The 17671-nt window shown below is 44.4% G+C and overlaps 1 protein-coding gene across 9 annotated transcripts in view; it reads right to left on the bottom strand.

Annotated features, from left to right (window-relative positions):
- Positions 1 to 17671, bottom strand: part of ZFAND4 (zinc finger AN1-type containing 4) — a 66536-nt gene that overhangs the window by 16852 nt on the left and 32013 nt on the right. For 8 of the 9 annotated variants that reach the window (XM_063125892.1, XM_063125890.1, XM_063125889.1 and 5 more), the window contains 2 exons: positions 13017 to 14168; positions 8465 to 8516 (listed from right to left, as the gene is read on the bottom strand). In XM_063125892.1, coding sequence (XP_062981962.1) covers positions 8465 to 8516; positions 13017 to 14168 — 1204 coding nt within the window. The remainder of the gene's footprint in view (positions 1 to 8464; positions 8517 to 13016; positions 14169 to 17671) is intronic. The other variant, XM_063125897.1, reaches the window with a different exon arrangement.

The raw sequence follows: 17671 nt of genomic DNA, 5'->3' as shown, positions 1-17671 counted from the left end.
TAAGAATAAAACACAATTGCTCAAAAAATCAAGATTTCCTAAAAGAATAATTGTTTTTGGCACAACATCTTCAAAAAAGAGGATACCCTACCATGGTTGTAAGATCAGCTATGAATAAAGTGAACGCCTGTAAATGAGACAATCTGTTATGTCCCCAAAAAACAATAAAAAAGACTTAACTGAACAGCCAGCAATATGCATTCTTCCATTTAATCCTGGTACAAAAGAAAGACAGGTTGCTTACCTGTAACTGTAGTTCTTCGAGTGGTCATCTGTGCAGTCACACATATGGGCTCTGCGCCTACGCAGGGCCAGGTTCGGAAACTTCTCTAGCTGAAAACGTTTTAGGCGGGAACCCCTCCCCCACCGTCCACTGAGCATGCTCAGGGGTTCCCGCCTAATCCCCTCAGTTCCTGAAACCGCCTAAACAGTCTCACTGAGGTGAACCACCAGGTAATCAAAAAATGACACCATAGTGGGGACGGTGGGAGGGTTGTGTGACTGCACAGATGACCACTCGAAGAACTACAGTTACAGGTAAGCAACCTGTCTTTCTTCTTCGTGGTCTCTGTGCATCACACATATGGGCGATTAACAAGCTGACTTACCAGAGGTGGGTGGTGTCAGTTGGTGGATAAGTAGTCATAGAATTGCCGATAAGACGGCACGCTGAAAAGCGCAGTCTCTACGCGATCTGACGTCCAGACGGTAGTGACTGGCAAAAGTCAGAGGTGTCGACCAGGTATCCGCTTTGCAGAGGTCCGGTATGGCAATACCTCTTTCAAAAGCTGTAGCAGTGGCCCCTCCTCTGGTGGAGTGAGAGCGCACTTTCCCCTTCAGCGGGGGGCCAGCAAGTTCATAGGCTAATTTAATAGTCTGAAAAAACCCAAGCAGATATTCTCTGTGGAGATGCTTGGAGTCCCTTTTGTTTGACCCATAACAAACAAAAAATCTTAGGGATCTCCGGAGAGTCACTGTTCTGTCCAGCGTATGTAGTGTCGACTCAAGAAGAGTTGTCGGCGCAAGGAAAAAGCTTGGCAGTGTAATATCCTGTCCAAGGTGAAAGGAAGACACAACCTTTGGAAGAAAGGCTGGGTCTGGTCTAAGGACCACTTTGTCAGCATGAAACACCGTATAAGGTGAGTCCATACGGAGTGCTGCTAACTCTGATGCACGTCTAGCAGGCGTGATGGCAACGAGGAATGCCACCTTAAAAGTCAGCAATCGCAAGTCCGATTTTGCTAATGGCCCAAAGGGCTTGGCAGACAGTGCCTTGAGCACCACGGAAAGGCTCCATTGAGGAACGAAGGAACGAACTGGTGGGATGGTATTTTTCATACCTTTCATGAAACGCTTAGTTAAAGGGTGGGTGAAGACCGAACAGCCCTGAACCCAACGGTGAGAGGCAGAGATAGCTGCCAAATAAACTCTAAGTGACGAGAACTTGAGTCCTTTTTTAAATAAAGAAAATGCTGTAAGCGGGTTTTCGTTTCTGCTGAAGGCAAAGGCAGAAAATGCTTCCCATTTTTTGGCGTATGATTTTCTAGTGGCCGGTTTCCTGGCTGCTAGAATAATGTCCCATATGTCAGCAAGCAGGGATAGATTATCTATCGTTGCCTGATTCTCCATGCTGTCAGGTTCAGGGACCGGACATCTGGATGGAGAATAAGTTCTTTCTCCTTGGAGATTAAGTTCTGGCATTGGGGCAGTTTGATAAACTCCGCTGAGGACAGTTTGAGTAGCGGAGTGAACCACAGCTGCCTTTGCCACCAAGGTGCTACTAATATGGCATTGGCGTTGCCTGTGCGCAACTTCAGGATCACCTTGGATAGTAGTGGTATGGGGGAACAGGTACAGGAGCTGTCCTGACCATGTCCTCTCGAAGTCGTCTCCTAGAGATGCTGTCCCGTGACCCGCCCACGTGCAGAATTGGTTGCAGATGGCGTTCTCTGGTGACGCGAATAAGTCTATTAAAGGCTGTCCCCATGCCTGAAAGATCATGTTGAGAACAGAGTCTTTCATCTGCCACTCGTGTGTGTCCATGAACGTGCGGCTGAGGTCGTCTGCCAGAATATTGTCCTGGCCTGCGATATGAATGGCCGATAAAGTCATGCCGTGGGCGATAGCCCAGTGCCAAATGTCTAACGTTAGGGAAATCAGGTCCATAGACCGTGTTCCACCTTGTTTGTTTATATGCCAAACAGCAGCCATGTTGTCTGTATGGATTTGGATGACATGTCCTGAGAAGGTCTGCTGAAAGGCATACAGTGCCTTTTGGATGGCCATCAGTTCTAGGACATTTATATGCCTTTTCCTGTCGGAAAGGCTCCAACGCTCCTGAATTGTAAGATCTCCGCAATGGGCTCCCCAGCCCAGAAGGGACGCATCTGTCATCAGATGTTGAGATGGCAGTGGAGGTCTGAAGTCCAGGCCCTGCATAATGTTGGATAGATCTGTCCACCAAAGAAGAGTGTCCTTTACTTTGGTAGGGAGTGACAATTTCACTCGATGAGCGTCCATTGTATTGTCGTACTCCCGCAGAAGCCACAATTGTAGAGGTCTTACGTGTAGGCGTGCCCAAGGGACAACGCTGACAGTTGCCGCCATGAGACCTAGTAGTCTTTGCACCTGGAAGGCAGATATGGTCTTGGAGTGAAAGAGTTTGAGTGCAAGCCTAAATAATGTTGCAGCTCTATCCTGCAGAAGGAAAGCCCTGGAGCGGGTTGAGTCCAGAATTGCTCCAAGGAATTTAATTTTTTGAGTTGGTTGAAAATTTGATTTTTCTTTGTTGATGCAAAGGCCTAATTCATTGAGGAGGTTGATGGTGAGGTGGGTGTTACGGGTGGCTTCCTGCTCCGTACTAGCCACTATCAACCAATTGTCCAAGTAGGAGTAAATCTCTACCCCTCGAGTTCTCAGAAAGGCGCAAACTAGTGCCATACACTTTGTGAAGACTCAGGGGGCAATAGAAAGACCAAAAGGAAGCACTTTAAATTGGAAAATGTCTTCCCCTACTATGAACCGGAGGAATTGACGATGGTCGGGGTAAACTGAGACATGAAAGTAAGCATCTTTAAAGTCAATAGAAGTAAACCAGTCCCCTCGGGAGAGGAAAGGTAGGATGCTTGCTAGGGAGTTCATCCGGAATTTTTTAGGGTTGATGAACTTATTTAGGTCTCTTGAGGTCCAAAATAGGTCTTAGACCCCCATCCCGTTTAGGAACCGTAAAGTAGCAGGAGTAGAACCCGCACCTTAGGGCATGAGTTGGTAATCGCTCTATGGCGCCCTTCTCAAAAAGAGACTTGGTCTCTTGCAAAAGAGTGTCTGTAGGTGGAGAGAACCTTGCGGTTCCTAGGGGAGGGAGGGTGGTAAACTCAATTTTGTAGCCCCGAGAAATGATGTTGAGGACCCACCTGTCGGTGGTAATGGTGGTCCAACTATTATAAAAGGGGGCAAGGATGTCACCAAATTTTGGTGCAGAAATTATAATTATGGGGCAGTCAAAGACGCCGTCTTTGACCCTGATCTGGTTTGCTTCTGCTTTGTTTGAAGCGTCCTGAAAATTGTTGCCTCTTGTACTGACCTTGGGGTTGGTACAGAGGGGGTCGATCTTGAAACTGCTGTTGCTGTCTGGGCTGAAACTGTTGTTGAGCCCTAGGCCAGCATTTTGGGCTGAATGATCTTTGGATATGTTGTTGCTGCCCAATTCCCATCTTCTTGGCCGTATTCTTGGCCTTTTGGATGTTTTCCATCGATTCATCGGTGGAAGAATGGAATAGACCATCTCCATCAAAAGGCAGGTCCTCGATTCGGGTGCATGCCTCTTGGGATAGTCCTGCAGACCTCAACCATGCATGTCTTCGTAGGGCAATAGACCCTACCATGGCTTTTGAGGCGCAGTCAGTCGCGTGATGAGCTGTATTAAGCTGTTGCCTAGAGAGTGTCATGGCCTCAGTATAAAATACGTTCACCAGTTCCCTTTGGTCATCTGGCAAATATCCAGATAGGGATGCCATCTTCTCCCACAAGAAGAGTTGATATTTAGCCATGGTGGCTTGGTAATTATGCACGCGCAATGACAGTGCTGTTGACGAGTAGATTCTTTGCCCTATGCCGTCCAGCCGACGACCTTCTTTATCTACTGGCGCATTGTGTCTTTTATGAGTGCGTCCCTGAGATGCCTCTACAATTATGGAATTGGGCTTGGGATGAGTAAAAAGAAAAGGAGCAGTTTTCTCCTGTATCTTATATGTATTATCTAACCTCCTGGACGTTAGTGGCATAGAGGAGGGCAGCTTCCACGACTGTTGTGCTATGCGTAATAGCACAGGCAAGTATGGAATGGCTGCTGGAGTTGATGACTCACAATATGCGTCGTCATAAACTGGGTCGTTCATTTTTTCTGTGGGTTGAGACATTTCAATCCCCAATGATCTTGCCATCCTTTGCACTTGATCGGCAAAGTGTGATAAATCCTCCGAAGGGGAGACTACATCCGAAGTCCCTACAAGGTCATCCGGGGAGGGAATGGAGGGTGCTGATGATGCCTCTTGGGAGGAGTCAGACTGGTAGTCCTCCTCCGATAGGGCGTCCAAAGTGCCTACCCTCATGTCTGAGGTTGGTTGTAACACTTGAGTCGGTACCGTGGTGGTTGGTACCGTAGCTCACGTCAGTTGCGACGAGCGCCTCGGTACTGCTGGTTGAGGCGGAGGTGGCATGACTGTAGCATCCTCCTGGGGCGGTGGACGGGAGACCGTCTTGGAGGGTGGCTGACGGAAACGCAGGTATTGTTCATACGGGCGTTCTTGAGGGTAGTAATATTCTTGATGCCCTCTGTGCCTCCAGTCCTCATAGTAATATGGAAGAAAATGTGGAGGTTGCCAATCGGCATAGTAGTCCCGACCCCTCGATGGGGACCTGGGTCTTTCGCTGTAAGCGGCATATTGCCGACTGGAATGAATTGAAGCCGGTGACTGATCACGGCCATATCCATAAGAAGATGTTAGTCGGTATCGATAGCCTTCGGTATCGACCTGTGGTTGCTGTCGGTACCAACGTCCGTCGGTATCGATGTCTTCTCGGTACCGAGGGGAAAAAGGTCTCCGATCCGACATGGTATTATCCAGCGAGGAACCCCTGATTTCACCTTCTGAAATCTATGGCCTCACACTAGGCTCATCAGTCGGAACCGTAACAATATGTAGTGGCGATGGGACTGGCGAGTTAGCAACCGGCTCTTCACGCGGCAGGGGGTTCGGTACCGGCGGTGAAGATGGAGTCGCCCGTCTCGGTATCGAAAAAGGTGTCGGTAGTGAAAGCCTCGGTATTGGGCTTATCGCATGCGAGGGAGGTCTCTGTAGTGAGAGACTTGATATCGGGCTTCTATGCCCCGTCTCGCGGCTCGGTATCGAAGTACTCGGTACCGGGCTCCTCGGTAACAACAAGATCGATTTCGATGGTTCTTTCCATTTTTGCTCTTGATTTTGCTCTTTTTTCTCTGAGGGTTTTTGGCCTCAGAGTGCTCTCTCGCTCTCTTAGAGATCTTCTTTGCTGCCTTTGTTGCAGACTGAGAGGAGGTGGGGGGAACCGCTAAGGCTTCACTCCTTGTCGGAGGATGTTTGGGCAGAGACTCCATCTTGTGTGGAGATGTAGAAGCGCGAGCCGCTCTCGGCTTGTCTACTGCCTCCAACACCTTTTCCCAGAGAATAGCCCGAAGGCGATCTGCACGGTTTTTTCGTGCCTGCCTTGAAAATTTCAAGCAAAAGGCACACGACTCCACAACATGAGTCTCACCCAAGCAGAGCAAGCATAAAGAATGTCCATCCGTTTGTGATATTTTCTGTCCACAACTGGAACACTTTTTGAAAAGGCCTTGATGTGCCAAAGGCACTCAAGACACAGACGAACATATATATATATTTCAGATAGGAAAGACTAGAAAACTGGAGAAGGAAGAAAAAGAAGGAAAAATTGATAGATTTTTCAGTTATGGTATAACAGAGAAAGCACTATACCACGAGAAGTCTCCAAACGCTGTTGACCCACAGGTGGTTGAAGAGAACTGAGGGGATTAGGTGGGAACCCCTGAGCATGCTCAGTGGATGGTGGGGGAGGGGTTCCTGCCTAAAAGATTTTCAGCTTGAGAAGTTTCCGAACCTGGCCCTGTGCAGGCGCAGAGCCCATATGTGTGATGCACAGAGACCACGAAGAAGAACTACAAACATACATCTGCTCCAACTGGCATCTCATCTAGGATTTGCCAGGTTTAGCAAGAAGACCCAGAATAACGTTTAAAAGAACAAAAAAACTCAAGGATTGGTTAGTGCACACGGACCACACATGGAACGCAAACAAGAATACACAACCAACAGTTTTTAACACATCAAAACCAAAAGGACATCATCCATGTGACCGCTGCACATATTGTAAATGTTCTGAAAAAAAAAACATTTTGCCAATGCGAGCCCTGGAAATCAAATTCAAATCACTTATTATTTAAACTATAACTCTTCAAGAGTAAGTTATGCCATCTATATTGAGGATTTATATTGGCAAGACTTTGAGCCCTTTAAAACTTAGAATGTGGAGCACCTATGCAATCAAAGGGTGGGAGCTCCAATGGTCAAGCACTACAGAGAGAAGCAACATAAACCCAGTGATTTTATCTTTTGGGCTATTGAAAAGGTGAATGGGAATGACAAATTACTGAGCAAAAGAGAATTATTTGCGATTATCTCTTTAAAAAGTATGTGGCCAAATGGGCTGAATGAGGACTTAGATACAGAGTATGCCACGTGTATCCAGCACCAATTGGTAATACATATATCAAATGCTAACCAAAAGTAATAGCAGGATCATTGCCTGAGCTTTATTGGGGGTGTAGTCCAGTTAAGAATGACCTGGGATATGGAAGACACATTTTAGGTTTGAATCTGGTATGAGAGTTAACTGCTCTAAAAAAACCAGCATATACAAGCACCTAAAAGGATTTTTTGCTGGTTTTGGAATCAATAGCTACATACAGGTTGGTTCGTGTTTGTGGGGACTGGAAGGACAATGATTTGTATAAGAAGTATATTTGTTAAAGGCTATGCAAATGAAAAATGATTTTTTTTTTATTACTGTCTTAATCGATTAAAAGAAAAAACAGGAATATTGTATGTTATTGTAAAGTGGGGATTTGTTTTTAAAGTTTTTTTTTAAAAAATGTAGAATTCTAACATAGACAAGCCCCTTGAACTTTGTAAAAAGGATGACGTTGTCTACAAGATATTACTCTTACTTTTCATTTATTTGTTTGATTTATAGCTCCTGAAGGAGACATGTTAAGCACAATCATTTTTTCTTCCTTGTTTTGAGCCCTGGAATTTCCCTCCTCTTTCGTTGCCAATTGGGAAGTGAACCCTAAAGACGGCCAGTCTGTCTCAGACAACCACCTGCTTGGACTAAGGATTATGTTATGCACTGTTGGTTTGTGGGACTATGCATGTTTCTTAAGAGGGGGAGAAATGTGGTGATTGTAAAGGCATTATATCTTTAAGAGACCTGAGATTATACCCAGCTGAAGGGTGGCAGCCTATAAGAGGAAACTGGGGAATAGTAATTGGGAGGCTTAGTCAGGCATACTGCTAGTTCTGGTAGCCTTGCAATAGATACTTTTAAGTAAAGGATTTACATTTTTACTCAGCCTCTCTTTGGATACAACACTGGATGGGCCCGGGGTTCCCCATCCCTGTTGTAAGGCTTTAAGTTGGTGCAATATTTGGTGTGTAAAACAAGCTTCCCCCAAACAGTGACTGTGTGTGAGTCCATGGGCACAGAATATCTAGTAATTCTTTGCATGTACTTGAGTAGTCTCTTGCCTAGACGTGATGCACTTTGGAGCACCCCCAAAGGCATACAAATATTCTTTTGTTTAGAGTGCTTTCAACATCTTGTCTGATCCTAATATGCATTGATAGTAAGGCTTACTTGGTTTTTAAGGTCACTCCATTGTTTATGAGTTCATTTCCAAGCATGATTCACAGTGCTGGTGCTCAGCTTACACTGCTTAGGACCCAGGCAACTGAAGGAACACCTGCTCCCATATCAACTTGTTTCTGTACTATCCCATTCTTTTTTCTTTTCCCATCGCCATTAGCTTCTATGTGGGTGGGGGAAATGTCTTTATTCATGCTGGCTGGAGTTTCTGCCTCAGTGAGCAGCATGGACAGAGTGCATTGCCAGAGAAAGGATTGTTCTATCATTGCTCTTTTCTGTCATCATAGAGAGGTTGCAAACAGGAATGAGTGGCAGCCTGCCTGAGGTGGGCCATGCTTCTCACCCCTATTCTGTTTGCAGAAATCTCACAGGGTTGCATTTGATAAATGATTTATAGAATTTATGTCATTCTCCCATTTGTGTCTGGTTAAATAGGAAGGCATTATCAACCACAGACTTTAAGAATTCTGAATGTATTACTCACCTATTCTTTTCCCTGTAGCCACAATATTTCCATTCAATCCAAGCCCAGGAGACTAAAGAAAAAAAAAGAAAATAATTTTGGTATCTGCTTGCTTAAATGTAAGCCTGACATGTCCCAAAGATGTAATGAAAAGGTGTTGGATGTGAAAATAAACAGAGCAAAGTCACTTAAATGTCTTTTTGACTTTAAAAAGTTGTGAACTCTTTTGAGCCCTTGGGAGAGGGAACAACAGAAATATAAATAATAATGATTCCTTTAAATAAGCCTCCTCCAAACTTGTGCCTTTCAGGTGTTTTGGATTACAACTCCAAGCATTCCTGACAGTTGGCCTTGCTGGCTGATGAATCTTGATGTCCAAAACATCTGGAGGGCACCAGGTTGGGGAAGGTTACTTTGCATCATATGTTACACATTATATCCCAGAAGTATCCATGCTTGGCCAATGCCTGATGGTTCAGCAATCAGCATAAGGCTTGTTTATTTAAAAGTTTAATGACAGTTTTTGAGGCAAAGCCTCAATTTGGTTTACAAGATAAAGTTATAAAACAATAAAATGTAGAATATAAATTAACTAAAACAGTTGCATACAAAAATTCTTAAAGTAATAACAATAGTAAAAGTTCCAATTAATAAAATAAAGATCGTCATCTATTCATTTAAAACAATATTCTTTCCTGCACGGCCCGAGGGACACTGGCAGCTCCCAATAATCCCAATTACATCTGTCTGTCTCTCAGTAGCTGCTCACTCTCATCAGGGGCTCTTTACCTTTGCCTTGTCATTTGCTTTAGCTGGCTGCTCTAGGCTGGGTAAAGCAAAGTAGGCTATGGGCTGCCAAAGGAAACTGCAGGGGTGGGGAGCCAGGAGACCTGCCACTCCTCAGCTGTAAGGTGGCAGAGGAGGTAGCACTGAATGCAGAAGCAATCAGCCAATTAGCTGTGGAGGGGGAGGAGCCTAACAGGCAAAGCACAACATGATTGGCTCACTGTATTGGTGCAATGTGCAGGCATCAGAGATGGAGTGGAAATTGAATGCACAGGTGTCTGGGATGGGGAATTTTGCAGCACTGAGAAGAACAGTGCACTTTCTCATTGATAAAGCAAAGATTCAATCAAAGCATCAAGTGAGCATGTTGGAAGTTGCCTGCCTGGTGACTCAGTGATGAAGCCTTGTTTGGAAAATGTGGATGATTTAGGCAGGTTTCAAAAAGGTCTCCAGCAGAATCTGGTACACATATTGCTGTTTGACCAGGAGACGAGTAGGCCTCCATGGTCCAGGAGACGCCCCCAAGTTCCTGTTCTTTGGGGGCAAAAAATTTCTGGTGCTTTATTTTTCTGCAGAACACTTTCCATTTCAAAAGTTCAGTTTTAACAATGAATGGATGCCAATTGGAAATACAATATTAGGCAAGCTAGGCAATTTCAAAGTCTTAACTAATGTTTTCAGATTACTATCCCAGCAAGTATGTGGGAAAATAAATATATGTCATTGATATATATACATCTCTCAACATGAAAGGGAACTAATAAATAGTGATAGTGAAACTGAAGATGCCCCAACAACCTCAGGGGAAGAGAAATGAATTCTGCTGAAACATATGAGTGGTTGTCAACTTATCATGCAGAGTTCTTTGAATTGCTAAAATATATTGATGCATTTCCGTCAAATATTTCAGATCAAATACTTTTGGTGTATTGGAACATGGGATATTATTATTTTTGAGGTTGGTGGTGCCTTCCTGTTGGTTTGGTGCCCTCCAGTTGGTTTGGACAACAACTCCCAGCATTTCCATCCACTGGCTATGCTGGCTGGAGCTGATGGGAACTGCTCCAAAATATCTGAGGGGCACCAGGTTGGGGAAAGCTGCTGTAGAGTGTAAGATTTTTCCTGATGCAAATTACCATATTCAAAATGTTTTGGAAACCCCCATATCACCAGTCCTGCTTGAAAAATAGTGAAGCTCACTGATTTAAAAGCTGACAGGTTTCACATGCAAACAACCACTGTACCTCAACCGAGTGTTACTGCCCCTCCTCACACACACTCCATACGCAGTGTGCATCAGATCCATCAGTAAGAACAGAAGCCTGTATGTCCCTTCTATCCTTGCCCAGCCTCCCTCTCACCCAAGTTACTTGGAGATCTGAGATAAGAGTAACTTGCACCTGGGTGAAAGGAAAGGATAGATGATGATGATGGGTGGGCAATATGGCAGGAATTAAAAATCAGGAAGAAACTGCCGACTTTACACACGTAACAGTATGGTAACAACTGATTTATAAAACATAGCTAAACAAGAGTAATAAGGAGAGACAAAACATATCACAACCCTGTTACAAACTTCATAGTCTGAAATTACAAGAGCAATCACCTTGAATTTAACATTGTCGTTTGCCAAACATGTTTCAACTGCATAGTCCTCCATGAGCGATGCTGCACCCATTGATCTCACCCCCTGGCACATCCTCCTTGTGTGGATGGGGGGCAGGGCCAGAGTTTCAAATCATGGGGAGAGTCTTTGAACATCTCGTAAGCTTCCCTCTATTCACATGCCCCCAATGGTGTGGCAGAAATGGGGGCATATCAAGGACGTGAGCCCTGCTCTCCTCTTAAGAGAATAATAATTACATAAAGGGAAATAACTGAGTAGGACTTGTGATGATGATTCTATTTAAACTGCCATTCAATAAAATTCCCAGGACAATTTACTTAAGGAGAAAATGCATGTCAATTCATGCTTCTGGTCTCCCCAATTCTCTCTCGCATTTGTTGCATGTGTAGGCAAAGTCTGAATGTTGCTGGTGGGACACACTGAGCAAATCCAAGAGCTTTCTTCTACTTTACTCATAACTTGGGAGAAAGTTCTTTTGAACTATGAGACTTCTGAGTATACATAAAACTATGCTGTTAAGAACACACGCATTAGCTAAATACATCATAGTGTGAAACTGGAGAGACAGATTGCACAGGAAGATAATAGCAGCAACATTTGAATGATCAAATTGGCAGTCACAAAAATGTTGCTGGTTGTGATTTATCACCAGATGATAAATGAATTGCTGAAGTTATGATAGAACAGGTTTCAACAAATCTGCTCACTACGTATTCTATGACAAGGATGAACAGGGTGAGTTAACAGCCTCGCTTCCAACTTTGAAGCTGGAGAGATGGGCAGGGATCATCTGAGGAGATGTGCAATAATTGCTGGCATCTCCCAAACTCCAGCCCTCAGAGCAAAACTAGGGGTAGTTTGGCACCTATGTGACCAAAGCAAGGAGCAGGGCCAAACCCAGGACACCTTTAAGCAGTAGAGTCCAACTGCATGTGCTCCTTCGTCCTGGCCTTTCTTGAGGGAAAGACCAGATTGGCGGAGGGAACACTGAAGTCTGTCTAAAGGTGCCCGGGACAGCCCAACAGCATACTGTCCCCCCCTCCCCCTTGCCCTATGGTCTAAGGGAAGACCAGTTGGGGAGGAAGCATTGGACTGAGCTGCCAAAAGAAGGAATAGACAGATCTGCTGATTTCAGTTTCACTTATATTTCCAACTTGAATTTCATTTTCTCCCGTTTAAAAAAAGTCTGCCCAAAAACTTATACACATTTTCATGCATACCTCTGATGAAATTATAGATTTTAGAAATTATTCCTTGATACTCAACATAGACAGAGTGCCATATGCTTCTCTGTTGTATAAATACAACAGCCAGCCCCCATCTGATTACAGCCCACCCCCAATTTGTTATCCTCATCCATAAATCTTTCACAGGCAGGAATGTTTATTGTGGTAAGGCTGCAAATCACAGCTGGTTACTAGGAAATAATGGTTGGCTACCAAAATCAGACATAATTTATGGATCCCTGTGTATTGTGATGAAACATTTTAACCCAGGATATGTCCATATTTTGCCAGTATACAAAGACAATCTAAATGTACCCTATATTCTAATGCATTACATCAGAGGTTGGCAATGCTGCGGGCTAGCACCTTATTATTATTATTATTTATTTATATAGCACCATCAATGTACATGGTGCTGTACAGAGTAAAACAGTAAATAGCAAGACTCTGCCGCATAGGCTTACAATCTAATAAAATCATAGTAAAACAATAAGGAGGGGAAGAGAATGCCAACAGGTACAGGGAAGGGTAAGCAGGCACAGGGTAGGGAAAAACTAACAGTAGAAAGTAACAGTAGAAGTCTGCCGAAACCCTTGAGTGTGCCTGCAATACCAGGATACTGATTTTAACAGAGGTAGGGAAAAGAGTGCCCTGCCAAAAAAAAAAAAAAAAATAGCCTTGAGGGGGAAAGGGGGCATCTAGAGAGGGGTGCTCCCAACATTTTAACCCCATGGCAATTTGTGGTGGTGTCTGAGACAGTGTTTCAAATTGTCAAAAGGTTGCCTGCCTCTATACTATAGGCAAAACCAAGATGGGCAACATATATTTCTCAATTCAATATGTGGCCAACATTAACTCTTTACAGAAATAAACACAGACTGAAACCTCCAGGATGTACAAAAGGGAATCTTATCTATTTGGAAAATATACTTACTAAAAAATATCCATGCATGTCGTTGTGGGGAGAGGGCATTCTAAAGCTTTCTTCTTGAAAATGATGGACGTTTGTAGTCCGAAACCTGCCCGTCCCATAGGAATTCTGTAAATCATCTCTGTTTGTGCTTCGAGTCAATGAACTTAGAAACCCTACGCTATTTACAGAAACAATAGGGTCTTTGGATGCCTTGATAACCACTTCTGTGATTTCCCTTGCCTCAATTTTAGAATGGATATCAGGTCTTTTGCCAGGTGAGTCTACGCAGCCGATACCATGACATCTAGAAGCCCTTGGGTGAGAGGAGTCTGCTAAATTGTGTACCTCCGAAGATCGTAAAACATTTGGAGAGGCTGTAGGCCTCAAGTTACCAACCTCAAGGCACTTGGACTGAATTTGAGGTTTCTGGGGGCTGTAACATGCCATCTGTGCTGAACAGTGAAGAGGTGACAAGTGAGTATTCTTCTGAGGACTTAATTCATGAGAATTTAGAATGCTAGTATCTGCTATTGCAGAGCTCAGAAGTTTTGTAATGGATTTGTTCGGGTGCTCTGCAGTAGCACAGTCCTCATCCCTCTCAGATAATCGAAACTCTGCATTCACTTTTCCTATTCCATGTAATTCACTGCATGGTTCAGTGAAATTTGCTTCTGCTAACAAGGCAAATGCATCTGTGTTTGATACGAACTTTTCTTCTGTAGCATACAGATTAACATTTGTGAAATTTGGGTATAAGAAAAGATCTCTCTCATTTGTTGATGATCCATTTTCTACATTTCCCCCAGAATTTCTAAGTGGAGCTGGGACTGGAAGAACCATATTGTTTGTAGGTAGTTCTGCATCTTCTTTTTCTACACATACTTTAGGTGGCAGCTTAATGCTGCTAACTGACTGAGGCTGTGCAGCCCTCTCCCATTTGTCATTTTCCTTAAGTAAGTCACTAGTAATGGATGGCATCCTCCTACCAGCAGTTGCTAAAACTGAAAGTGCATTTTGAGACGTTTCTGAGGTAGATGAATTCCCAGGATGGAGACAGGACTGTACAATGTGAGGGAGTGCTCGTAAAAATTTGTGACGAGCGGCTGCCACTGAGCCATTAGTTGGACAAGTAGCCATTGGAGGATGTGGTTTCAGTTTGATAATTTTTTTAGGCTGTGAAAAAGGGGAAATACGTTATTTTGAATTGCATTACAGTTAATGGGCCTCAATTCTTAGGCCAATTTAAATGTTATTCAGCACATTGCCTTAAAAAGTTCAAAATTGTACTTCTGCTTGGACCGGATTCTAAGAAGTAATTATATTATAATACTTAATTAAAGAATGCAAACATTCTGACACACTATATAACATTGCTTTGTACATTTTAAAAAGAAAAATGATATAAAATTGTATTTGACACACATACACATAGTGTGCAAAGTAATATCTTTTGTTGGACCAATGACAGCTATTGAGGTAAAGAAAAAGACAGGTTGCTTATCTGTAACTGGAGTTCTTCGAATGGTCATCTGCGCATTCACACATGGGCTCTGTGCCTGCACAGAGCAGCATCGGGAAACTTCTAGAGCTGAGGCATTCTGGGCGGGGAACCCTTGCCCATGGCGCCATGCGCATGGTCAGAGGGCTATCCGCCCATTCCCCTCAGTTCATGGAGACCGACATCGTGATATATGAGATGTATTAAGGTTACTGTAACACGACACTGTGTCAACATCATACGCATGAACGCCATAGTGGGGAAGGCAAGTGGGTTGTGTGAACGCACAGATGACCATTCAAAGAACTCCAGTTACAGGTAAGCAACCTGTCTTTCTTCTTCGTGGCCTCTGTGCATCACACATGGGTGAACAGCAAGCTGATTTACCAGGCAGGAGGGTAGGTGTTTATGCCAGTATTGATGAGAGGACCGCCCTTCCGAAAGTAAAATCAGCTTGAGCTCAAACGTCGAGATGGTAATGCTTCACAAAGGTGGAGGGATGGGACTAGGTCGACAGCTTTCCCTTGTCGAAAGCTGTCAACGTAGCCATAGCTCGAATAGAGTGTGCTCTAACCCGTGCGGTGAGCGATAGACCTTGCAACTTATAGGCCAGAGTAATCGTATTAATGATCCAGATAGCTAAACGCTGAAATGAAATTGGCAATCCCTTGTTTCAGCCAGAATAATGATGTGCAAGGCTGTAGATCTATCTTTATAAAAAGCAAGTGCTCTACGGACATCGAGAGTATGCATCGTTGTCTCCAGTGCTGAAGCCGGTGTTGGAAAGAAAGCCAGTAAATTGACTGTCTGCTTCAAGTTGAAATCTGAAATGACTTTAGGTAAGAAAGTAAGGTCTGGTCTAAGAAGAACCTTGTCCTTGTGGAAGGATAGATATGGCGGGTCCACTCGGAGAGCACAGAGTTTGCTAGATTGATGTGCCAACGTCACTGCGACTAAAAAGGCAGTCTTCCAGGATAACAACCCAAAGTCTGATGCCACCATTGGCTCGAAAGGAGAAGTTAAGGCGTTTATGACAACTGAGAGGCTCCATGCTAGGACAACTGGTCTGACTGGTGGAGCTAAATTATGAATGCCCTTGAGAAACTTCTTAGAAAGAGGGTGTGAAAAAATTGTGAATCCCTCAACAGGAGGGTGGGATGCAGAAATTGCTGCAAGATAAAACAGGTAGAGACAAGTAATGAAGGCCTTCACAAAAATCGAGGAAAGAAACATAGAACTTGTTGTAAGGAAGTGACTCTAGGCTGAAAGTTATTAGCTAAAGCGGAAGCTGTAAATGCAGTCCATTTCCTATGATACGACACGTGGGTAGAGTCTTTCCTGGATGCCTGCAGGACTGCATAGAGAAGCGTAAAATTTGTTAAGCTCTGAGCTTACATTTTCCACCCCGTCAACCAAAGCATCCGGAGATCAGGGTGTCTGAAGCACCCTTGGCACTGTGTGAGGAGATCCGGGATGTTTGGGAGACTCCAGCAGTTGCCGTGCCTTAACTGAGATGGGCGAAGCACATTTGCCGGGGCCACCACAAGGTTACCAGAATGCAGGACGTTTGCTCGACCATGATCTTTGAGATGACCCAAGAGATCAGATGGAAGGGGGGAAATGGATAATAGAGGCTGACATTCCCTATCGAGTTCCTTCCTGGCCTGCTCTGCTGCAAAACTGGGGAAGCGCAGAGTTGGTTGGTGTCATGAAGAGATCGATCTCAGAAAGTCCCCAGGTGCAAAATAGATGGTCCAGGACTTGTCAGTGTAGCTGCCATTCGTGAGAATCTTGCTGAGCTGAGATTGTCCACTAAGGTGTTGTGAGCACCGGCAATGTGTATGGCTGTAAGCTGCAGTTTTCTGTCGAAACACCAAGTCAAAATTTCTAGGAGAAGTCAAGATTTGGTTCCACTCTGTTTGTTCAGGTAGGCAATGGCAGTAGTGTTGTCTGCTGCAACTTGTAAAAGTCCATGCCGAAGGTTCGGTTTGAAGGCTATCAGTGCTTTGTAAACCTCCATTAATTCCAAGCAGTTGATGTTGTTGGTACACTTGACATCACTCCAATGTCCATGGACCTGTAAGCCCTGATAGTGGGCACCCCAACTAAGGAGGGAGGCGTCTGTTGTTATGATGCCCTGAATGCCCTGAGAATGGAAAGGAACTCCCTGACTTAGAGAACTCAACCGTGTCCACCATGAGATGAAGGCCTGGACGAAAGGCAGCAGACTTATTTTGGTATGTCTGGGGTTCTTGTGGATGTTGAATGACTGGAGGAACCAAAACTGTAGACGTCGCATTCGGAGACTGGACTGTTGTACAATAGCTGTTGTCGAGGCCATAAGTCTAAGCAAGCATTGGATATTGAATGCCCTGACCTAAGTTGCTCTCTTGATAATGGTGGCAAGCTGTGTTATTTTTTGAGCCCAATCTTGTGGGAGAAAAGCCTTGCTGACATTAGAGTCTAATAGACCGCCATAAATTGCCATGGATGGAGATGAGACTTTTCATAATTTATATACAGGCCGAGTTGACACAGAAGGTTGTGGGTGATGACGATGGACCTCTGAAGCTGGAGTTTTGTCTTGGCGACGAGGAGCCAATCGTTGAGGTAACGATATACCTCGATGCTGGTGAGCCTGAGATTTGCACAGGTGATGGCCATGCATTTCGAGAATACTCTTGATGCAGTGGAAAGATTGAAGGGAAGTGCAGTGTATTGGTAATCATGTCTCCGACAATAAAATGCAGATACTTGTGGTGGGAGTGATTGATGGAGACATGGAAGTAGGCGTCACAGAGATTGATTGATGCGAGCCAACTGCCTGCGTCGAGAAGAGGGAGAAGAGAGGCCAGCGAGACCATTCGGAATTTCCTGATACGGAGGGAAGTATTGAGGTTGCGCAGGTCCAGAATTGGACAAAGACCTCCGTCCTTCTTTGGCACTGTGAAGTACCTGGAGTAAAACCTGTTGTGAAGGTCGTCCGGTAGGATGGCTCGCTTGCAGAGCAATGAGGAGATTTCTGATGGAAGGGTGTCATTGTTCAAGGTATACTTCAAGGTCCCTAGAGAAGGGACATCTTCGAATTCCAAATGGTAGCCTTTTTCTATAATAGAGAGTACCCATCAATTATTGGTGATAGCTCGCCAAGCCGGAAGAAAAGGAGCCAAGCACTCTC

Source organism: Elgaria multicarinata, chromosome 5 (assembly GCF_023053635.1).
Source record: "Elgaria multicarinata webbii isolate HBS135686 ecotype San Diego chromosome 5, rElgMul1.1.pri, whole genome shotgun sequence".
Taxonomy (NCBI): Eukaryota; Metazoa; Chordata; class Lepidosauria; order Squamata; family Anguidae; genus Elgaria; species Elgaria multicarinata.
This window is presented reverse-complemented; position numbering and strand designations above follow the sequence as displayed.